This window comes from Gadus macrocephalus, chromosome 16 (assembly GCF_031168955.1).
Source record: "Gadus macrocephalus chromosome 16, ASM3116895v1".
In the NCBI taxonomy this organism is placed as follows: domain Eukaryota; kingdom Metazoa; phylum Chordata; class Actinopteri; order Gadiformes; family Gadidae; genus Gadus; species Gadus macrocephalus.
Window position 1 is genome coordinate 26823080 of NC_082397.1, and position 24459 is coordinate 26847538.

Sequence of the window (24459 nt, forward strand, 5' to 3'; positions counted from 1 at the left end):
ATTAATGTTCTTCGGGAGGAACGCAGGATTAGGTCTGAGCAACGCGAAGGAGCTGTCCTCGTTTAGCAACAAGCAACTCGGGCTGACAGACAGAGCGGTTAGCTCACCGGCCCGCTTGGCAGAAACCAAGGCCAACAAGAGCGCCGTCTTAAATGACAGGGCATCCAAAGGGGCCTGAGAGAGAGGCTCGAAAGGATCCCTGGACAATCCGTGCAACACGGTGGGGAGATCCCAGCGTGGTGTAAGCACGCGTGAAACAGGCCTAACCCGTCTAGCCCCACGCAAGAATCTCTTGACCAGTGGATGGCTGAAGATCGGTCCACCATCACAGCCTGCATGGCCAGCCGAAACGGCTGCCGCATAGAACTTGATAGTGGAGAAGGCCAAACCTTTTTCCAATAAGTTTTGCAGAAACGAAAGCACGCTTCCCACCTCGCATTGAGATGGGACAGCGTGGTTCGTCTCACACCAATTAGAGAAGGCGCACCACTTCGCCGCATAGAGGGAAGAAGTAGAAGGCGCACGAGCACTCTGAATAGTGTTGATAACCGTCTCAGGCAAACCTTTGCCCTGCAGGATCAACCTCTCAGGAGCCAAACCAACAGCCGTCCCGAGACATCGGGCGGGTGGTGCACCGTCCCGTGGGCCTGTGAAAGCGCATCCGGCCTGAATGGTACTGGCCAAGGCGCCGACCGCGAGAGCGCGGCCAGCTCTGGAAACCACAGAGCTGAACGGTTCTCCGGGGCCACTAATATCAGGGACAGTCTCTCCTGTCTGACCCGTTCCAGAAGAGGAAGGATCAGCTGGAGCGGGGGAAACGCATACAAGAGAGCCCGCGGCCAAGGTGTGTGTGCCAACGCATCTACCCCCAACGGGGGAAGATCCCGAGGGCTGAGGGAGAACCACCACCTGCAGTGCGTGTTCTCCCGGGACGCGAAGAGGTCCACCTGCGCTGTCCCGAACCTCTGCCAGATCAGTCTGACAATGTCGGGATGTAACCGCCACTCGTCTCGGCGGGGACCGCCTCGAGACATGAGGTCCGCCCCAAAGTTCTGGGCGCCCGCGATATGCAGGGCTCTCAGACTGCGGAGATACTGATGAGCCCAAAGCCAGAGCTCGACCGCCTTTCGGTGGAGAGCAGGGGAGCGGACTCCCCCCTGTCTGTTGATGTACGCCGCCGCCGACACGCTGTCTGTCCTGATCAGAACGTGGCGGCCGCGCACCAGGTGAAAGAAATGCAACAGCACTTTCCTCACAGCGTCGAGCTCCAACACATTTATGTGTGCTGTAGGGGGCGTGCGCCACTCGTCTCCGACCGAGTGAGAGAGGCACGTTCCTCCCCAACCCGTCAACGAGGCGTCCGTGAAGACCACTACGTAGGACGCCACCCTGCCCAGGGGAACACCCTTGAGAAGGGCGGAGGGTCCTTTCCAATATTCCAGGTCTGGCGACACCGAACGGGGGACGAGGAGCACCCTGAGCTTGTGTCGCCTGGGGTCCAACCGTTGGCGAGCAAACCACTGCTGGAGTCTGCGCATAAAAAGCAGACCCAGGGGGACCACGGGGTGGGCAGCTGCCATCAGCCCCAACAGACGCATGGTGGACAGTGCGGTCACGTTTCTGCGAACGTGAAAACGGGAGAGCGCCGACAGGATGGCGTCTCGCCGAGGAGGCGAAAGCATCGCAATCATGGTGGCTGAGTCTAGGCAAAGCCCCAAGTAGACTGTCTGCCGGCTGGGGAGCGGGGAGCTCTTCTCCCAGTTGATGGCAAAACCCAGGAAGGAGAGATGGTTTATCACCAACATGGTGTCCCTTCTCGCGGTCTCTTCTGAGTTGCTCAGAATAAGCAGATCGTCTAGGTAGAAGAGAATCCTCTTTCCCTGACGTCTGAGCGGTTCCAACGCCGTCTCCACACACTTCGAGAAGGTGCGCGGAGCCAGGGAATAGCCGAACGGCAGACACTGGTACTCGTCGTACGCCATCCCCATAAAGGCAAAGCAGAGAAACTTCCTGTGCGCCTGCCGAACAGGGACGTGGAAGTAAGCATCCTTGAGATCCAGGGATGTGAACCAATCGCCCTCTCTCACACACCGGAACAATGCTCCGACCGTGAGCATTCTGAACTTCCTCGTGGCAACGAATCTGTTGAACACGCGAAGATCCAGAATAGGTCTCATTTCCCCTGACTTCTTGGAAACCAGGAAGTAGCGGGAATAAAAACCTAGGTGAGACTCGTGGGGGGGAACGACAGTGATGGCCCCCTTTACCAAGAGACGTGCCACCTCTGCTGCCAGAGCCGTGCTCGCAGCCGGGTCCCGTAGCGTGGTCTCCACCAACCCCATAAAGGGTGGGGGACGACGCTTGAACTGTATGGGATGGCCCCATCTCAACGTGGTGATGGCAGAACGCACCGCTCTTGCCAACACGCATAGCGGTTGGAGAGAGGGCGAGCCGACAGCTGAGGAAGACCGTCCAGGAATAACCCGTATTCCTCTGCCCCTACCGCCTCCACACTGCGTGTGAACCAAGGGGGGCTTCCCACGAAAGGGAGGAGGCTCAGCGAGCGTAGGAGACGTACCAGAACTAGCAGCTGTAAAAACAACGAGCTGTCTAGACGTCGCGCTCGTGCCCGCTGAACAGGGAGCGAGCCGTCCGGCCGCAGCACCTGTGCGCTGCTGCTCTCCCCGTGCGCGGCGGCTGCGGCTGCTGCACCGGGGCTGGAGTCGGAGGCGGTCCCATGGAACGCTGGGACCGGCCAAGACCGCGCTTCCTCTCAGCCTGCTGGCGGGAGGAGCCCGTGAGAATCGTCCCGAACCGGGAACGATTCTCACGGACTGACTGCTGGTGCGCGAGCACCTCGGAGAACCTGGGACCAAATAGGCCATCCGGCGCTAGTGGACCCTGGACGAGGCTGGCCCGCTCTCGTTCCGGCACCGCAGTGTGGGAGAGCCATATGACCCTTTGAATCATGGTAGCCCACGCCATATGCTGGCCGGCCGAAACGGCTATCGGCTGGCATAGCTGGAGGATGGCGCTGGAAAAGCGGGAAACCGCCAGCCATCTCGCGGCTTCCTCCGGGCCGTAGGCCTCCCTGTCAGCCGACAAGGAGACCATGGCAGAGGAGAGCAGGGCGATGTTGTTGACCGCCGCCGCGGATTGAGAGGCACAAACGAACACCCTGTCCGTTAGGCCGACAATCTGCTTCTGGAGGCGGTCGGGGGGCAGCGGCTTTTCGTTAAGGAGCCCGGCGCCCGGACAGAGAAGCGCTGCCAGGGGAGGCTCCAGGCGAGGGATCCCCCTCGCCTGAGTATCGGCCCACCCCTCCACGTTGGTGAAATCCGTGGAGGATCTTACCGGAGCCTTCAGGGTCGAAGGGTCCTCACCGGCAGCAATAAACAAGTGCTGCAAAGGCGGGAACAAGGGGCACTGGGTAACCCGCCGGGAAAAAGATGGGGTGCGAAAGCACTCGCCCTGCATATCGTCAGATACGGGGGCGAGAGGCGGGACCGGCATGGGAATCCCTTTGATGACCGCCGCCTCACCCATGATCTCCCGGAAGAGATCGGTCATCCGGCGCGGACCCTCGTGTTGTATGACGGTGGCGGTTGTAACCCGAGAGCGGGAAAAACCGGACGCCGAGTCGCCGAAGACGTCGTCCAGGGAGGCGTCGATGATGCCATCGTCGACGTCAGGTCCGAACAGGTCGATGGTGTCAGCCATTTCCACCGCAGGGGAAAAGAAGAGATGCCTGGAGAGGATCCCCTCTTCAGGCAGCTCCCGGCAGGCGACACAGGAGACGGGGGCCGCCATAGCAGCCGCGGCGTGGTCGGCGCCGAGGCACCAAAAGCACGCCAAGTGCCCGTCACCCGGTGCCAGGGAGGCGGGACAGGAGGCGCATAGGAGTCCTGAAAAGGACCTAGCTCTAGGAGCGCTCTCAGGTGGCCCTGAAAAGGGCCGTTTGTCCGCGGCCTCGCCCGAGCCGCTGCCACCGGCTTGGGAGATCCGTGTTGAAGTTCTCATCTTCTTAATTGTAGTTCTCAATTTCTCGCTGATAAGCACAAGTGCTGAAAGAAAAGGGAGGATGAGCGACGGTATACACCGCGTTATATAGACACGATACCGTGGGAAATGTGGGCGGTGCCCACGCTGATAGGTGCATAGTTTGAATTTTCAGCGCGTGCAGGCGCGCGCACGGGACAAGCCCATAAGGCGAAGCCTAGACGGCGTAGCCTACATGAAATAGAACGGGGGCTGCCATTGTTGTTGCTGCTAGACGCGACCAGAAGTTGGATTACCCTACTACGCGTTCCGGAAGCAGGAAGTGTGACATAGGCCCCGTCCACACAAAGCCGATTTCATGGCGAAACCGCAAAGGTCTTGTACGGTTCGGCCTTCCGTCCACACGAAGCCGGCGAATCCGCTGACCGAAACCGCAAACTTCTGAAACCACCCTCGGAGGTGGTTTCAAATCTACCCGGTTTCGTTTTGGTTTCGTGTGGACGCCTGAAACAGACTGAAACCGCAAACCATGACGTCATCGCCCCACCCCTCGACCTCCTAGCCAATGGCTCTTAAGCCCGCGGAGTCTCAGAAATCACAACAAAAAAGATGATGGCGGACTACAAGCTTGTAATCGTTCTGCAGCATATCATGTCCCTTGTTGGGTTGCTAAGCCATTATTTATTGAGAATCTAGTTCGCCATCGTAGAAGAGCTGTTTGTTTGTGTTGTTAGTGGTTCGGGGGGCAGCCTTTATGCGCATGCTCGCCTCTTCTTCTTCTGGATTTGTGCACCAGAAGCAGCGCCCCTTATGGGCCTGGAATGTTTACTACAGCGTTTCTACAGATCTATCCGGTTTCGCTTGGCTTCGTCTTTACGGAGATACTTCGAAACCGGATAGATCGAAACCGTAACGGTTTCGCCCGTTTCGGCTTCGTGTGGACGGGGCCAGAGCTATAGAGAGAGAGAGTTGCGACACTTCCATTGGACTCCGTTGTAGCGCCTACTTCCGGGGTATGGAGCCTCGAATAGTTCCAAACAACCATTTTACGGCGTAGGAGACCGTTCATTTCCATTGCTGGCCGCCGAGTAACTTCTGAGGTAAATTGATTAAATAGCTACCTCTTTTGAATTGTCAACTGTCTATATTGTATCAGAGGCCCTTTATGATGCATATACTGATCTTTATTTGTAAATGCACAGCGTAATTATATATATATTTATCTTGGTAGACGACCGATTGCTTGCTAGTTTGTTAGCTCGATTTCACCATCTGTGAAGGTATCTCCAGGGGTAAATTGATTAAATAGCTACCTCTTTTGAATTGTCAACTGTCTATATTGTATCAGGACCTTTATGATGCATATACTGATCTTTATTTTTAAATGCACAGCGTAATTATATATATTTTTATCTTGGTAGACGACCGATTGCCTGCTAGTTTGTTAGCTCGACTGCACCATGTGATGGTATCTACACCAACAATTACAAAGTTCAGTACTAGTGAATCTAACTTTTATTTAGTTAGTTATTTATGTTGGATTACTAGGATAATTTAGGTTGATTTAAGGACGGGTTTTATGATGCGATAGCTAGTAGAAATAACAGTGTTTGTTTAATTATATCCTGGAAAGGGTGATGTTCAGCACATGAAGCCCTACAGATGCCGCCGATTCAACAATGCTGATTATGATGGGCGGTCAATTTAACCTGTATGGCTTTTTCGTTTTAACTTCTTGTTGACTGAATTGTTTCTCTTTCTTAGTGCCAAATTGATTCTCTTTCTTAGTGCCAAATTGATTCTTTTTTGTTTTGCAATAGCCCTCTCTGCTCTCCTTCTCATTAATTTTTCCTTTTCTAGTTGCCTTATTAGGTCCTCCACAGTCGCCCCATCAGTCCCTGGCAGTCTGGTCCCTGGAGCAGCTGGCCCTGGCAAAAGTTATTCCTTCACTGTTGACCCCTGACTGACTGGCCCTCGGCACACAAATCCCTGGATCACCTGCCCCTGAATCACCTGCCCCTGAATCACCTGCCCCTGGCAATGTGGCCTCTTGATTGCTCTCTCTGTCTCCTGTGATGTCCTTTTCAACGCTCTTGAAATCCACCTAAATTTCTCCCTCAATCTCTGTAACAATTACAAGGTAATGTTGCTGTTATATGTATTTTGCCTTTGCATTTGCAACTAATGTCATCTCCAATGTAAGAAAATGAATTAAAGCAAAACATTTCTGTAATGTGAATTAAATCATCTGCCACAATCAGAAACCAATACAATTTATAAATGGATCTACCGGCAATTGTTAATTGGGTAGAAATGTGTCGATTATCTACATTGTGTGCAAATCCTCAGAGAATCCCTGCCTTCTGGTTGTTTTTTAAACTGAATGTACAAATATGAATTATGTAATCTCATTAGGAGTGTAGTCTATCCTTGAATTACATAAAATGGGTAATATTGTTAGCTGCATGGATCATACCGAAGTTTAATTTGGCGCAATATGTGTGGTCCGTTGCACTTGGTTCCGGAGGCACCCTCACAGATGGGGGTTTCCTCCTCTTCGGTTTAGGGCGATGGATGAAAACTGTTGGGCCTGCATCGGGCCTCAACTTCAACATCCTATCTACTTTTGTGGCTTTGAATTGGTCATTTTCAAAGTGTACCTGTAGGTAGGCTTGTAAGATCAGTTTCCATTGCACTTCAAATATCATTGGAAAGTCATAATTCTCTACACTTAGAATTATTATGCCCTTTGAAATGCTAGCAAGTGATCTGAACATTACGTTACATCGTTTTTGACTGTTGCTGACTGTCAATAAGTTTTGACGGCTGACCGTTGCCATCCACTTCTCCCTGCGCTCTTGGTCCTTGGGGAAGCCGTGATAACCCTTCTCGGACCGATTGGAGCATCCAAATGCTGCACAGCCAACCATGGTATGACCATTGATCTATAAAATGTTAGTTGTAACCAATGAACCATGACACCATTGAAGATCACAGAGCGGGTAACAACTGTTCCTCAACCACTTATGCCCCGACTTTTGAGAATAGGTTAGAGGTCAGAGTTCATGACAAAACGAGGATCCTCCCTCCTAAACCCATTTTGAATTTGCTCAGGGCTATTCTAAGTATTGTAATGGCATAAAGTATAGTATATTTGCAACGTTATATGTTAATGGTTTGCCCTAAGTATATAGTGTTCCCTGCTGTGTCCATTGTTGAATCTGATCACACAATCGCAATCACTTGTTCTTGTCACACTAATTGTTTAATAAAAAAAAATACAATTTCATTCATCCAAGCGTAATGAGTTGTTATTCTTTAATATATTTGATACTTTGTGTGGCTTATATCTTTAAATGATCATGGTAGAACATCTTGAATACTTTGATTTCAACACAGATGTAAGGTAAAAGTTAAGGTTAGGCCAGTATGCTAACACGAACGTGAAGCTTTCCCTCAAACTTAAAAACGTATCTAAGTAATAGTACTTATAGATAGCTTTCAGTTGCCCCCCTACCGCTCTAAATGTAAAACTGACATTTACAAATATGCAATAATGCAATAAGAGTCAGACAAATACTTGTATGTGATTGTATATGTGACTTGTATTTTTCATTCATATTTACCATTTAATATTGAAATCTCTACTGTCGTCCCATAGAATAACATTGAAAGCGCGGCGTGTTTGGAACTATTGAGGCTTACATGAACCACGTGACAACCACGTGACCACCCTGTCGGCGAGATCATAGCGTGCCGCAACTCTCTCTCTCTATAGCTCTGGACGGGGCCATAGGCCGGACTTAAGATACCCACTATGAAACATTGACCTCTTCCCTAAATTACAAGGATCTGATTACATTTCCCTCGATTTCCCTACATTAGTTTGTACCTATAAATATTTAAGTGATAGATTTGTTTTCCTAGTGAATGTAGCCTATACCATTGTGTGATGAAAAAATTGGTCGGACAATGCAAGGAGATTGAGATTTTATTACCATTCTATGATGCATTTTACCTCAGCATGAGAAGCAATGATTCTGAGAAGGCTATTAAGAATACATTTTAACACGCACATCCATTGTAGTCATGTATTATAGCTGAGTGAATTGAGTACATACAGATTAATAGAGCTTGTACATCAGAATGCATCATGGTGTTGTATGTTGACTTATGAGTTATAGTAATGTAAAATAAAATAATAATAAAATAAATATAAATATACCTTAAACTGGGCAGATGAAAACTTTGTTTCACCACATCCTGCATAATACACACGGTGGCACTTTCAAACACCAACATTTTCCATAATGACCAAAACATCATCACTATCAACAACATTCCTATGCTCCTTTACGTCCAAAATGGAAGTGCTCATTGCAAAGTGATCGATGGATCAGCCCGAGAGGACCTATCATCTAGTGATCATCTATGATCATCTAGTGCTTAAATGCAAAAAGGAGCACTTTGAGTTAAAAAGGCAACACTGTCAGCGCAAATAGACGTTAAAATAGTTACCTAGTAGGTGTGGCTATGTGTGGAAGCAAGGTATTTCACTCAAGTCTTCATGGGAATACATATTAATATATCAAGACTAAATCAAATACCTGCTAAAAGCTGTGTGTGAGTGTTGATGTGGTAAGGCTGATATTGTGCAACAAAATGGAACTCTAGATGATCTGATAAATATCATGTTCTAGTATTGTAACAGGTCGGATCCTCGCACACAAAATCAATAACTTAAATAAATTAAAGCATACTCCAAATTGAGTAACAAACATAAATATATTAAATAAATACATCTTTATATGATTTTAATACATTAAAATGAAAAACATGAATCGTTTTCATAAAAAGTCCAGTAAATAATGGATTCCATAAATTGATAAATAAAAACAAGCTGGGATCTCAAAACAATAACGGTAGACATGCCAAACACCTTAAAAGGGCTTTGTGTGAATGAATGTGACCTTATGGTCATACTTTCCTCTCACAAAAATACAAATTCAGGCATCCTGAATCATACTTGTGGCGGGCATACAATAACACTTATTGTATGCTGTAAATCAATCAAACAAATACAAAGTTGTCAAGCAAATAAAAAGAAGCATACTTTCAATGAACAATTTAATGTATGCTTAAATGGAGGCATTTGTGGTTTGGGCCCACTTTGTCATCCTTTTCTTTCAAAAGCTTTTCTTTATGTTGATATTCAAAGAAATGGTGACACACTTATTCCAGAAAAATAATCAATGAGCTTGGCTTTGGGGAAGATAACACAGCTGTGGCTAGGGAGTCTTTTTGCTCTGTAGGGCCAGGAAGGGATTCAGTCAAAATAAAAATGCATGCCTTGTTTGATCAAAGTAAACAAATATAGTGAAGCAAATTAAGGAAACGATGAGTTCACAAAGATCTGCTAGATTATTGTAAACACTGAAAGGCAGTCTGAGATAAATACATGATCTATATGATGTGATAACATTATCATGGCTATAATATTTCATTCATGAAAAATAATGGAACTGTTACTCTCCTATTATTGAAATATGTATTAAAATTGGCAACCAACAAAGAAGATCAACAGATTTCAATGTCAACAGAGCTCAGAGCCTGAGCCCATATGAGGACAGCTTGCCTATATCTGTCTACATTATACATATATTATACATATAGGATTGGCCGATATCCTTTGATTAACAATATTATCATACAACATAAACACAGGGTGCTTTTCCCTGTGTTTATGTTGCATGATATGATAGTTAATCAAATAATATCTGCCCATCCTGCATCTTATGTTCTTATAATTGTTAAACTCGATATGATCTATATAAATGGTACATAATATGTATAATGTATTAAATGGACCTTAATGTCCTTAATTACTTGATGTCATTCAGGACAGAGATGAAGGAACCCAGACTGAGATGGCTGGAGCAGGGATAGAATAGGACACAACCTAATATGCTGTGCAGTTGTGTATGTTTGTGTGTACAGCACAGGTGGTTGTCGTTCATATAAGTGTGAATATACGTGTGTGTGTGTGTGTGTGTGTGTGTGTGTGTGTGTGTGTGTGTGTGTGTGTGTGTGTGTGTGTGTGTGTGTGTGTGTGTGTGTGTGTGTATTGGTTTGTAATGATGCAATGTCACACATTATTATTAAGACACGCTGCTCTTCCTGATAATCTTTCTTTTCACTTAAAAGTGCAGATTCAAAAAACAAACAACCATCGTTTTTAAATAAATATATGACAATATAGCCAACTAGTTTGAGTAGGGTTTGGGTGACAGATGGGCCAGCTGGTGGTCTTTGATGCCCGTAAAGGTGCGATAAGCCGTAGACTAACAGCTTGGACAGAGCTGAGATTTGCTGGTGCACCAGTTTCCAACGGCCTTCTGCTTCTGCCTTCCTGGTCGCTGCTCCGCCATCCTGACTTGTAGCTTGGTCTCCATTTTTTACACAGAAACATTCCAGAAATTCCCTTTATGTTTAAGACTGGGATTTCGAAAAAGTCTAGAGAGGATATTATCTAATAGGAACTCCTTACCTCCGGATTGGTGGTTCTGCTAATTCAGCAGTCAACCAGCCTGCATTCCATTTTGGAACCGTTTCCTGCATTATTTACCTCAACTTTGACCTGCGTGTCACACCTATCCCATTTTAACTGTGCCTTTTATTAAATAACTTAGCAATTGAACCAGTGAAACAATCAGTCCGTCCTTTCTCTTTTTTTCATCCAATAGCGTGGGATATTGAGACCTGGAGCTTGGGGGGAGGATATAAACAAGCGCGTGGCTCATTTTGTCTTGGGCACCACCAGGATCTCGTCCCCGTCGCGGATGCTGTAGGAGTGCAGCGCCCGCGTGCTGTACTTCATCTCCTCTGGGCCGAACACGCAGCAAAGGTCCTTGTCGATGTAGTAGACCCTCATGTGGTTGGTGGGCAGCTGGACCACGTCCTTCAGCTGCTTCTTCAGTTCCGCCACCGTCTGGTCCAAGCGCACGTTCACCTGGAGAGAAAGGTCCAAAATATTGGAATTTTACTTGAAAATGCAATATTAAGGTTTTATCAATGTTTTCATTGTTTCTGGTTTCATTGGGAGAGCAACTTAAAAAGTGAACAGCAGTAGTTACTAGGTATGCAACGGTACAATTGGCCCACGGTTCGGTATTTTGGTCAAGGTAACGTACGGTTTCGCTATTTATATATATAAAACTACATCACAATAAACAATGAACTCTTTATTTTGCCTATTGACAAATACATCCTTCCATTCAGAAAAATGGCAGCCTGACTGGTTGGCCTGGTTTATGTTTCTACTGTATGAAATGAAGGGGAGTAAAAACCAACCTGATAGTTTTTCGGCTTCTATTTTAAATAAACAGTACTTCAATCAATATGAAACATAGCTGCGAGCAGCAATGTGGGGGTCAAGCAGAATAGGACTCAATAAACTAATTCTGCTGGACAGACGTAATCGGCTAGTTGGGTACATTATGACCGTCTCAGTAATTAGTAATAACGACAGCTGGTGGAATGAACTACGAGTCAATGTTTACAAAATGGAAAAATGACCCCATCTAGTGGTAAGGGCGCATTATCGTCTGCCTGACAGAACAAATCACACAAATACATAGGGGTATTCGGAACAATATCCCTAACAGAAACACAATATTAACAAGCATCCGTTCTTGAGGTGGTTCATGAAGCATCTAATCCAGTAAGAATTGCAGTTTCTATTGTAAGTGGGCGGAATGGTAAATAAATTCATTGTTGCATTATACATGCAGTACTGCAGTGCAGTGTCTACCCTTTAATGAGCGCTGTTCAGCGCAACTAACATTGATATAAATGAAGAAGTGTTCTGATTGTATGCTGTTTGTCAGATTGACATGATGATTTAATATGATTGATATGTTATCAGTTTTATATAACACAGTATATGATGACCATGATAAAATGCATACGATTAGATATCATTTTACTGACAATGAAAGCTATTGGGAAATGGTTATCACAATGAAAATACATTGAAGTTGCTTTCTAAGGGCTGGAATAGACTTGCTGCTAACAACGCCCCCCTAGAGGTCAAATTACACCAAATATTTGGACATCATCAGGATAGGGTCATAAGACTCTGGGCCAAGTTTGGTTTGGATACATGAAGGCCTTGCAGAGAAATTCGCTCAATTCCTTTTTGACGTCCCCCTGAGGTCAAAGGTCACCAAATTGTTTGGATGTCCCCAGAATGATGTCATGAGTCTATGTACCATGTTTAGCTATGATATGTTGATGCTGAGAACAGGCTAACTTCCTGTTTTGCAGCTTTGCCGTAAAGTTTAATTGGCTGTCACGGCCAAACGGTTTTGAATTTGAAAAAGCTGTTTAACACTCAGCTTGGTCTGAAGATCATATATGGCAAGTTTGATGATTGGACATAATCTGTGGCCTGTGGATGTGTACTATTGATTTTGACAACTTCAACATGAGAAATAATTCATTAGCTACATGGGGAGGTCTGAAAGTATCACCAGACATTGAAGATAATTTTGAAATATAATCATGGCATGGGTCTATGTACCAAGTTTGGTCTTGATGTGTCAAAGGGCTGCTGATTGGCTTACTTCCTGTTTGGCGACTTCGAAGTCGAGGTTGATAGCGGCCATACGGTTTTGAATTTGAATTAATTTTTTTGTATGTTTTTTGACAAACGTTGCCTGAAGATCATGTGTGCCAAGTTCCAAGGTGATCGGACCAAATTTATTATAGGAGAAGCATTTTGAAGGTTTTTGACATGAACCAAGATGGCGGAATATCCATCATGGCGCAAAAAAAGACGACATATGGTGCGAACTCGGCTTGGACCAAGGAATCCAATGATACCTTGTTTGTGAATATTGGATTAATGGGTCAAAAGTTATAAACATGAATGCATGTCAAACTTTGACCTGTTGGTGGCGCTACAGCTGATGAGCTAGCGACCTCAAATTTGCCTGACAGGATAATCGGGCTTTCACAACTTTTGACCAAGGCGTTCTATGGGCTGCTATAGACTCCCACGGAGATAAAATAATAACAATAAGAAAACGTACAAAAACAATAGGTTGTCTCGCAGCTTCGCTGCTTGACCCCCAATTAGGGGTCAGAGCAGCGAAGTTTGTGTTTTGGAGATAGATGTTGAGCTTTTTTTGTTTGACACGCTAGCGCTCCCTCGCTCCACACTGATTTAAAGCGATGTCAACAATTGTACTCGCATCTCGGAGAACATGTCGGTATCGTCGGCATGAGCAACCCAGACCAAGAACTGACAGACAAAAAACAGGAACAAGTACAGAAAACATGGATAAGAGGAGGAGGTCCGAACTGGAGGATGAGTCTCTGGTAAGTTTAAGAAAGCCGATTTCTCAGCAGCCCTTTGACATATCATAACCAAACTTGTCATGACCTCATCATGGTGACACTGAATGAATTTGGTGATCATTGACCTCTGGGGGGCGCTGTTTTCAATGTCGATGTGTTTTAACTCCTCTCACTTCACATGAGTATATTTCATACAAATTTTCAATGCCTGGTGATACTGTCAGACCTCCCCGTATAGCTAGTAAATGATTTCTCACGGAAACATCCGCGACAGCCAATCAAATTCGACCGTGAAGCCGCCAAACAGGAAAGACGCCAATATCTCAGCAGCCCTTTGACATATCATAACCATACTTGGTAAATAGACCCATGACATCATCATGGGGACACTCAAGTTTTGTGATCATTGACCTCTAGGGGGTGCTATAATTAACAAAGACGTGTTTTAACTCCTCTCTCTTCACGTGAGTATATTTCACACTAATTTTCCATGTCTGGTGATACTGTCAGACCGCCCCATATAGCTAATAAAATATTTCCCATGGCAACCTCAGAAATTGGCCACCATGTTTAAAGTTGTCACAATCAAAGGCCACAGATTATGTCCAACCATCATGAAACTTGTGCTATATGATCTTCAGACCAAGCCAAATAAATGTGCCAAACAACTTTTTCTAATTAAAAAACGTTTCGCCTTGACAGCCAATCAAACTTGACGGCAAAGCCGCCAAACAGGAAGTAAGCCTGTTCTCAGCAACTCTTTAACATATAATAGCCAGACTTGCTAGATTATGTCCAATCATCATGAAATTTTCCATATGTTATCTTCAGACCAAACTGAACAAACGTGCCAAACAGCTTTTTCTAATTCCAAACCGTTTGGCCGTGACAGCTAATCAAATTTGACGGCAAAGCCGCCTAACAGGAAGTAAGCCTGTTCTCAGCAACTCTTTAACATATCATAGCCAAACTTGGTACATAGACTCATGACATCATTCTGGGGACAGCCAAACAATTTGGTGACCTTTGACCTCAGGGGGACGTCAAACAACAATGACTTTATTTACCATTCCGCCCACTTACAATATAAACTGCAATTCTTACTGGATTAGATGCTTCGTGAACCACCTCAAGAACGGATGCTTGTTAACATTGTGTCTCTGTTAGAGATATTGTTCCGAATACCCCTATGTATTTGTTTCATTTGTTCTGACGGGCAGACGATAATGCGCCCTCACCTCTAGGTAGGGTCATTTCTCCTTTTGGTAAACATTGACGCATACTCGTATAACGCTGGAGTTCTATCCACCAACCGTCGTTATTACCGATAACCGAGACGGTCGTCATGTAGCCAACCAGCCGATTACGTCCGTCCGGCAGAGTTAGTTTACCAATTACCGAGACGGTCGTCATGTAGCCACCCAGCCGATTACGTCCGTCCGGCAGAATTAGCTTATCGATTACCGAGATGGTCGTCATGTAGCCACTTAGCCAATTACGTCCTCCGATTACCAACACGGTCGTCATGTAGCCACCCAGCCGATTACGTCCGTCCGGCAGAATTAGGTTACCGATTACCGAGACGGTCGTCATGCGCCCTTACCATTAGGTAGGGTCATTGTTCCATTTTTCCAATTTTCATGATGATTGGACATAAGCTGTGGCCTGTGGATATGTAATATTGATTGTGAAAACTTTGAACATGGCGGCCAATTTCTGATGTTGCCATGGAAAATATTTCATTAGCTATATGTGGCCGTCTGACAGTATCACCAGACATTAAAAATAAGTGTTAAATATACTCACGTGAAGAGAGAGGAGTTAAAACACGTCTTCATTAATTATCGCGCCCCCCAGAGGTCAATGATCACCAAATTCATTCAGTGTCACCACGTTGAGGTCATGGGTCTACCAAGTTTGGTTATGATATGTCAAAGGGCTGCTGAGAAATTGGCTTACTTCCTGACCAAGACTTTCGTCATGTAGCCACCCATTCCACCAGCCGTCGTTATTACAGATTACCGAGACGTTCGTCATGTAGCCACCCAGCCGAATTAGGTTACCGATTACCGAGAGAATTAGGTTACCGATTACCGAGACGGTCGTCATGCGCCCTTACCACTAGGTAGGGTCATTTTTCCCTTTTGTTTACATTTACGCGTACTTGCATAATGCTGTACTTAATCCCACCTGCCGTCATTATTACCGATTACCGAGACGGTCATAATGTAGCCACCTAGCCGATTACCTCCGTCCGGCAGCATTAGTTCACCGATTACCGAGAAGGTCTTCATGTAGCCAACCAGCCGATTACGTCCGTCCGGCAGAGTTAGTTAACCGATTAACGAGACGGTCGCCATGTAGCCACCCAGCCGATTACGTCCGTCCGGCAGATTTAGCTTATCGAGTCCCATTATGCTTGACACCCACATTGCTGCATGCAGCTATATGAAGCATTGTTCCCGCTTTAGATCCCGTACCTGCAAAATGCATAATTAGCAGTTTAATAAAGGACTTATTAACCTTAATAAGCATGGTTCCCGCTTTAGATCCCGTACCTGCAAAATGCATAATTAGCAGTTTAATAAAGGACTTATTAACCTTAATATGCTTGGTTCCCGCTTTAGATCTTGTACCTGCAAAATGCATAATTGGCAGTTTAATAAAGGATTTATTAACCTTAATAAGCAAAAGAAAAACGTAGAAAAGGTTTAACAATTACATAATAGGTAAGACTCAATAAATGGGTTTGTAATGTGTTTATTAACAACTATAAGAATTGTATTATTATATATAAGACCATTATTAATGTTATGAAGCAATCAATAAATAGTTTACAAGTTTCTTATTAAGTGTTTATAAAGGTCTTATAATTTCATAAACATAAACATGTTATATGTTATTATTAACACTTATTGATAGTCTTATTAACACAAATTAATGGGTCTTATTACATATTAACTAAGGCTTAATACAAGGATCTTAATATAAAGCGTTACCGACAAATGAACACGATGAGCCAAGGTGCAACAACACATAATTTGGACAATGGACAATGGACATTTCTAGTAGAAAAAGTGAAGAAAAGAAATTACAGACATTGGGCCTCATACCAGAGCCACTCATACGCACTATATTGTTCTTAAATCATTCCTATAGAGAGCGTTTACACAGCATTTACCAAAACTCTTGTATTTTGAATTTTCTCATAGGAACGAACAAAATCTAAGAGTAGTCCAAAACCTATCGTACCAGTCATGTTAGGTTGACAAAAGAAAAAAACGTCACATTGTTTGGCCAAACGATTCCTATTCCATGATTTGATTTATAAAAAAGATGGGAATACCGGTGTTATAAAGAACGGCATTAATAACAGCGTTACTTTTTTCAGTATTGAGTGATCTAATGATTACTCTTCCTATCATTATGACGCTGCTACCGTTACTGCCAAAAAATGTGGCGCGTTACTATAATTGAAGCTGTTTTTACATTAGACCATCTAGATCTCTCTCTCTTCCTTTACTGTTTTTCCTTCGTTAATGGGCATGAGACAATCACATTAATGATAACGATTGGCTGAGGTAGAGTAACATTTCTTGGTGAGCCAATCAGAGGTAGAGTTGGGCAGGTGTTGTTTACACATATTCAAAAGCATTCATGTCGGAAACACAACGACATAAGTGAGTCAATGAGAAACAGAAATGGTGAGCTCAAATAATCCAAAAAGAGAAAAATGTAACATGCACATGAATTTTAAGTTCTGTTAAAGGTGGGTGGAGATGGGGTCTAAATTATTTGACACATTTGAGCCTTTAAAAATGTACTTCAAAGTAACGCAATAGTTACTTTCCACAGTAACTAGTTACTTTTATAATTTGGAATTGAGTAACTAATTTAGTTAGACTTCGGGAGAAGTAACTAACTGTAAGTAATTACTTTTACGAAGTAACTTGCACAACACTGATTATAAAACAACATGTCAGACTGTAGAAGATATTGGTAGAATGAAATTTGACCAACTCTTAAATATAAACATATGCTCGTTATCTCTAGATTTAATTAATCGGCCAGATTGCACTCTATTCTAACAAGCCAACAAAGACCTCGCTAAATGCTATGAAATTAACTATAGAAATTAACTATAGGTCTATAGCATTTTCTGATTACAGTTTAATGCATTTTTCACAATTTACCAGCTCTCGTTTTGAAGGCTGAACAGACAATTTGACTGGAACTACTTAGCACGTGTCCATATATCAGGGATTAATGGACACCATGTTAAGAAACCATGTTAAGAAATATGATTCTCTTTCTTAACATGCATGCAAGCAGGGGTGCTAACTGTCACGCATCTGGCGTGTCACTCACACTTTCAGCATCAATCTCACGCCAAAATCCATTTTTCTCCCCTCTCAATCCGTAATTTTCGGTTGATAGACTAGACCTAAGTCTTATTCTACTTTGTTTAAGAATGCTTGATTCTGATTGGCTGGGAGGAGGGCATTAAGCCGGCAGGTTGCCCGCTGACTTGTCGGTTGTACTTGCTGCTGACTGAGCACAGCGTCATCAAATAGTAGATCAATACGCCGTATCTAAGGTCTGTCCTATTTACTGGAGGAGTGAACAACTTTTCCGTTGCATAAGAACCTTATGGGAGGGATTTTTCCAGGTATTAGTCAAACCCTCAGGCGTTGTGAAAAACTTTATATTTGGATTGTAAAACGCATGAAAATATAAATTAATGGTCTTAATTTTTTTTCTTTGGCAAGTGACCATGGTATAAGCAGGATGATGCCCTTTGAGGTGTCCAAAACATTGCATATTTGATCGATCATAATTAAGGGGACTACTTTTTGAGGGAGAACTCAAACAGAGTATACATTTAATAAGCATGCAATACGAATAAGAAAAAGCATAATTATTAAAGTATTTGAATTGTTTTATTATGTTGGCAAGCAAGAAGTAGAATAAACGGGATAATCACCTCAAGGAAGGGCAAAAAAAATTGCCCTGCCTCTCGGTGATTATCCCTTACTTAATGACAGGAGAGGAGTTTAAGGCTTAAACTACCTTAAACTTCGCTGTAAAATCTGCCTACAACGTGCGTGTGATAAGTTCAGAGTGAGTTCAGAGCATAGGTTCGGAGCATGTTTATGAGTCAGAGCCCACTTATGCCCGTTTGAAAGTTTGGATGACTATCAAGGTAAGCAGATAAATAGCCTAACAAATCGAATAATCTATTGTCGATTAAAATTGTGTACATCTGTGTTGTCACTACTGACGTAGCCTTGCCATCAGTCTAATTGTATGTCGAGATAGTACAGACTTCCACTATAGTTGCAAATGTATGTATATAAATAGTGGAATCAATAAATTAATTGTGAATTTTGAAAAAGCGTTTCCATTCTATTCCTTAATTTTTTTACGTACATCTTAAATTAAGTAAACAAGGACTGTCATAAAAAATGAAAAAATAATGACATTTTACATAGTCTCACTCCAGCCCAAGTCTAAAAGTTGGCAACCCTATGCAGGTATTGTGCCAGCATTAATATTATGCATGTGCTGTTATGAGAAAGTCAGTGGGTTTTAGTCAACTCTTGGTCCGAGTCCGGCTCGGTTACAGAAAAGCTTCAATCATGTAAAGCGGGTCACACACTAGACGAGCAAGCTGACAGCGATTGTCCGACAAATGAGAATTGGTCGAACAAGTGTGTGTGGACGAAAAAATCGATCAGCCGAACAGAGATTGACAGCCCTACTAAACTGACAAAACTAAAGCTAAAGTTACGACCGTAACCCTGGTTCTCTGATAGCATGAGTGAGGTATCTCACATATGGGTACGCCTCCCCCGCGTGTCCCTCAGAAGCACTTTATCACTACGCCAGCCATGATTGGCTGGCCACATCTGACACACCCAGGTCAGCCTCCCATATAATTATCTGACCGTGGGTACGGCGTCATTCAAGGCAGCAACCTCTTCTCGCTCACCGCAAGAAGGGCAATCCGGTGAGATACCTCACTCATGCTATCAGAGAACCAGGGTTATGGTCGTAACCTTAAATTCTCTTTCAAGCAATCGTGAGGTATCTCACATATGGGATATGTTTACTCCCATATTGCCGGACAGGCAAACCTCAACGATACGTGACGATTCCAATCATGACAGAGCGTCTTGCGCTCCCTGAGTTCACACTCAAAGCAGCATGAGCCAAGCAAGGCGCAGTAACGTCAAGTCTGTAAAACCTCATGAACGTAGTGGGTGAAGCCCAAGAAGCGTATTTGCACACCTCCTGCAACAAAACCCCTTTAAACAACGCCCACGACGTGGCAATGCCCCTTGTTGAATGCGCATGCAAACCAACAGGCGCCTCCAGCCCTTTAGCTGAATAAGCCAAAGCTATAGCCTCAACAACCCAGTGTGATAAACGCTGCTTCGTGATAGGCTTACCCTTGTGAGGACCAGACCATGAGACGAACAATTGATCCGCTTTCCTAAACGACAGAGTCCTTGACACATAAGCTCTCAGAGCGTGCACAGGACACAACATATGTAGCCGCCGTTGTTCCGCAGACGTGAACGGCGGAGGGTAGAAAGCATTAAACTCCATGGAAAGGCACGAGTAGGACGTGTCCATGACCTTAGGAATATATGCCGAGTTCGGCCGCAGCGACACCTTAGAGTCCCCAAAGCCAAACTGCATACATGACGAATGCACCGATAAAGCGTGTAGATCACCAACTCGTTTTGCTGAGACTAACGACATGAGCAACACCTTCTTAAGGGAAAGCAATTTTGCGTCCACTTCTGACAGTGGTTCAAGAGGAGGCCCCGATAAAGCCCCCGACACCAGTGGCAAATCCCATCCAGGTGATAGAGGTTTTGACACAGGGCGCAAACGACACGCTCCCCGCAGGAAACGACAGACCAAAGGATGCTGTCCCACTGTCTTACCGTTAATACCCACGTGACATGCTGATATGGCAGCGAGATATACTTTCAACGTAGAAAAAGCTCTCCCCTTGTCAAGGAGAGACTGTAGAAATATCAACACAGTATCAACAGAACACTGGAAGGGGACTTCATCAGTAGAAGTTCATCAATCCTCAAAGACACGCCACTTAGCCAACAAAGTACGCATGGATGGTAATTATAACATTCTGTTGCAGGCCCGATGACGTTAGATTTACCCTTTCATGGGCCACGCCCAGAGAGCTGGACGCTCTGAATGGGGAAGAAAAACTTCTTGCTTCATAAATTCAGCCAACGTGCTCTCTCCTGCGCCACCATGGTGCCCATAGCCCTTCTCGCCCGAGAGTAGGGCTGTGCAATTCGATTTCGATTATTGGGTCAAACGATCTCCAAATTAATAAAATCGAGTTGGAACGATTCTTTTGGAATTTTCCGTTGTCAATGAGGTTTTGTGAAAGAGACGCCCATGCGTCATTCAGTCCCTCCCCCAGAGCATAAAACGCAGCCCTGCGAGCTGTGTGTGGTGACCTTATTCAGAAAACAGCACGAGCTAGATGGCAGAGGGAGGACAGACGCGTTTACTCGATAAAAAGGGTAAAACGAGTTCTCTAATATGGCAACTTCGGATTCGAAGAAGCCGACAAGGCACAGGCCCACATAATGTGCAAAATGTGCTACAATGTTATATCTGTACCCCTTGGAAACACGACAAACTTGTTTAATCACCTAAAACTGAGAATTCAGACACTGAAAACTATGCTTTTCGAAAACGATCGCTGAGGTGGATAAATGTGAAAATGTTGGGTTTGTGTTGTAGTGTAGACAGGGTAGACGGAGGCTTTCAGAAACTATGACGTTTGGTTGCCATGACGCTGCCAGAAGCTTGCGCTCATCAAAGGTGAAAGGCAAATGATGATCTCTGTACAATGTACTAATTTATCTACAGATAAAACTCGACATATTGGCTCAAGCATATTCTTTGCTCCAACGCCGGAGGCGAGCGCTGTACTTGATGTTCTTAAGTGACGGTAAAAAAACAGAAAGAGGGCAGTTCAAACCGTACTAGGAGCGGTGTTTCTGGAAAAGACCGGGTCGAAAATGATTAACCAGCTGATCAACTGAAAATACCAGCTGATCGCGTGCTTGTAATATAAACAGAGAGGCGTGGCGGAGTTGCGTAACCATGACAACAACTGTTTATCAAAATAATTTCAGTGTGGAACGTGGATGCAAAACATTCCGAAAATGATATTAAACGATAGTGTGGCCGGAGATAGTTTTCATCGCGGATCTGCATTTTTACAATTACCCGGGTTAGTGTGGACGGGGCCTGAGGCGCAATCACAAAGTCGCTTGCGACGAATTGGCAAAGAAACAAAAACACAAGACCACAACCCCGACGACAGCAGGACAGACGTAGATTACAACCGATTGTTCTGTCTTATTTAATTTTCTAGTATATTTATTTCTTCCAAGTTTTATAGAACAGCTGGATGCATATTTATTTGTACATTATTTTCAATTTGAACATTTTCTATTTTTTTACTTGAACAGTTTGTGTACTGTGTAGTTTAAGAATTTTAAAACTCAGTTACCATGAATTTTTTTTGAACTGCTCAATAAATGCATTTTATTTTCAAACTCTAAAAAAGTCGTGATTTAAACTCCATGGAAAGGCACGAGTAGGACGTGTCCATGACCTTAGGAATATATGCCGAGTTCGGCCGCAGCGACACCTTAGAGTCCCCAAAGCCAAACTGCATACATGACGAATGCACCGATAAAGCGTGTAGATCACCAACTCGTTTTGCTGAGACTAACGACATGAGCAACACCTTCTTAAGGGAAAGCAATTTTGCGTCCACTTCTGACAGTGGTTCAAGAGGAGGCCCCGATAAAGCCCCCGACACCAGTGGCAAATCCCATCCAGGTGATAGAGGTTTTGACACAGGGCGCAAACGACACGCTCCCCGCAGGAAACGACAGACCAAAGGATGCTGTCCCACTGTCTTACCGTTAATACCCACGTGACATGCTGATATGGCAGCGAGATATACTTTCAACGTAGAAAAAGCTCTCCCCTTGTCAAGGAGAGACTGTAGAAATATCAACACAGTATCAACAGAACACTGGAAGGGGACTTCATCAGTAGAAGTTCATCAATCCTCAAAGACACGCCACTTAGCCAACAAAGTACGCATGGATGGTAATTATAACATTCTGTTGCAGGCCCGATGACGTTAGATTTACCCTTTCATGGGCCACGCCCAGAGAGCTGGACGCTCTGAATGGGGAAGAAAAACTTCTTGCTTCATAAATTCAGCCAACGTGCTCTCTCCTGCGCCACCATGGTGCCCATAGCCCTTCTCGCCCGAGAGTAGGGCTGTGCAATTCGATTTCGATTATTGGGTCAAACGATCTCCAAATTAATAAAATCGAGTTGGAACGATTCTTTTGGAATTTTCCGTTGTCAATGAGGTTTTGTGAAAGAGACGCCCATGCGTCATTCAGTCCCTCCCCCAGAGCATAAAACGCAGCCCTGCGAGCTGTGTGTGGTGACCTTATTCAGAAAACAGCACGAGCTAGATGGCAGAGGGAGGACAGACGCGTTTACTCGATAAAAAGGGTAAAACGAGTTCTCTAATATGGCAACTTCGGATTCGAAGAAGCCGACAAGGCACAGGCCCACATAATGTGCAAAATGTGCTACAATGTTATATCTGTACCCCTTGGAAACACGACAAACTTGTTTAATCACCTAAAACTGAGAATTCAGACACTGAAAACTATGCTTTTCGAAAACGATCGCTGAGGTGGATAAATGTGAAAATGTTGGGTTTGTGTTGTAGTGTAGACAGGGTAGACGGAGGCTTTCAGAAACTATGACGTTTGGTTGCCATGACGCTGCCAGAAGCTTGCGCTCATCAAAGGTGAAAGGCAAATGATGATCTCTGTACAATGTACTAATTTATCTACAGATAAAACTCGACATATTGGCTCAAGCATATTCTTTGCTCCAACGCCGGAGGCGAGCGCTGTACTTGATGTTCTTAAGTGACGGTAAAAAAACAGAAAGAGGGCAGTTCAAACCGTACTAGGAGCGGTGTTTCTGGAAAAGACCGGGTCGAAAATGATTAACCAGCTGATCAACTGAAAATACCAGCTGATCGCGTGCTTGTAATATAAACAGAGAGGCGTGGCGGAGTTGCGTAACCATGACAACAACTGTTTATCAAAATAATTTCAGTGTGGAACGTGGATGCAAAACATTCCGAAAATGATATTAAACGATAGTGTGGCCGGAGATAGTTTTCATCGCGGATCTGCATTTTTACAATTACCCGGGTTAGTGTGGACGGGGCCTGAGGCGCAATCACAAAGTCGCTTGCGACGAATTGGCAAAGAAACAAAAACACAAGACCACAACCCCGACGACAGCAGGACAGACGTAGATTACAACCGATTGTTCTGTCTTATTTAATTTTCTAGTATATTTATTTCTTCCAAGTTTTATAGAACAGCTGGATGCATATTTATTTGTACATTATTTTCAATTTGAACATTTTCTATTTTTTTACTTGAACAGTTTGTGTACTGTGTAGTTTAAGAATTTTAAAACTCAGTTACCATGAATTTTTTTTGAACTGCTCAATAAATGCATTTTATTTTCAAACTCTAAAAAAGTCGTGATTTCAATTTTGACCAAAAAAATCGTCATTCTCATTTTTTCCAAAATCGAGCAGCCCTACCCGAAAGTTTGCGGTTTATGTCTCCCGATCCTGACATCTCGTCCTGTAGCTCAGCCTGATACGCCATCAACATGGACGATGCATTGAGAGCTCGCACACCAAGGGCCACAGACTTGTGTGCTTTGTCGGTCATAGAAGACTGGAAACCGTCCGTCTTCGACGGGGAGCTCGGTGCGGACGATGTAGATTGGCATCTCCGGTTTGAGATGGTGAGCGACCAGCGGCTCCACAAGTGGCTCTTTCCTCCATGGCTACGTATTCCAGCGTGGCTCCCCCCTGGATCGGGCTCTTTGATGAGAACGGCTGCGACCAGGTGCGAATATCCTCTTCCACAGACTCTGGGAATAAGGCGAGAAGTTGTCTCTCCGCGCTATTCA

At 44.5% G+C, this 24459-nt stretch overlaps 1 protein-coding gene and 1 long non-coding RNA gene across 6 annotated transcripts in view; one reads left to right on the top strand and one right to left on the bottom strand.

Moving 5' to 3' along the window:
• The first annotated feature begins 4352 nt into the window (after nucleotides 1-4352).
• On the top strand, nucleotides 4353-7292 carry LOC132474446 (uncharacterized). Its single transcript, XR_009529658.1, has 3 exons — nucleotides 4353-5099; nucleotides 5633-5710; nucleotides 5860-7292. It is a non-coding gene; the product is annotated as an uncharacterized LOC132474446 (long non-coding RNA).
• Nucleotides 7293-7972: 680 nt separating this feature from the next.
• Nucleotides 7973-24459, bottom strand: part of LOC132473980 (tubulin-specific chaperone cofactor E-like protein) — a 33406-nt gene continuing 16919 nt past the window's right edge. The window contains exons 9-11 of one of the 5 annotated variants that reach the window (XR_009529533.1): nucleotides 15961-15995; nucleotides 15608-15839; nucleotides 10878-11008 (exon numbers count right to left, since the gene is read on the bottom strand). Coding sequence is in view for 4 of the 5 variants with exons in the window: in XM_060074379.1 (XP_059930362.1) it covers nucleotides 10796-11008; nucleotides 11350-11367 (231 nt within the window). In the remaining variant the exon portion in view is untranslated. Of the gene's footprint in view, nucleotides 11009-11349; nucleotides 11368-15607; nucleotides 15840-15960; nucleotides 15996-24459 lie in introns of those variants that run through there. The other 4 variants (XM_060074379.1, XM_060074381.1, XM_060074380.1 and 1 more) reach the window with 4 other exon arrangements.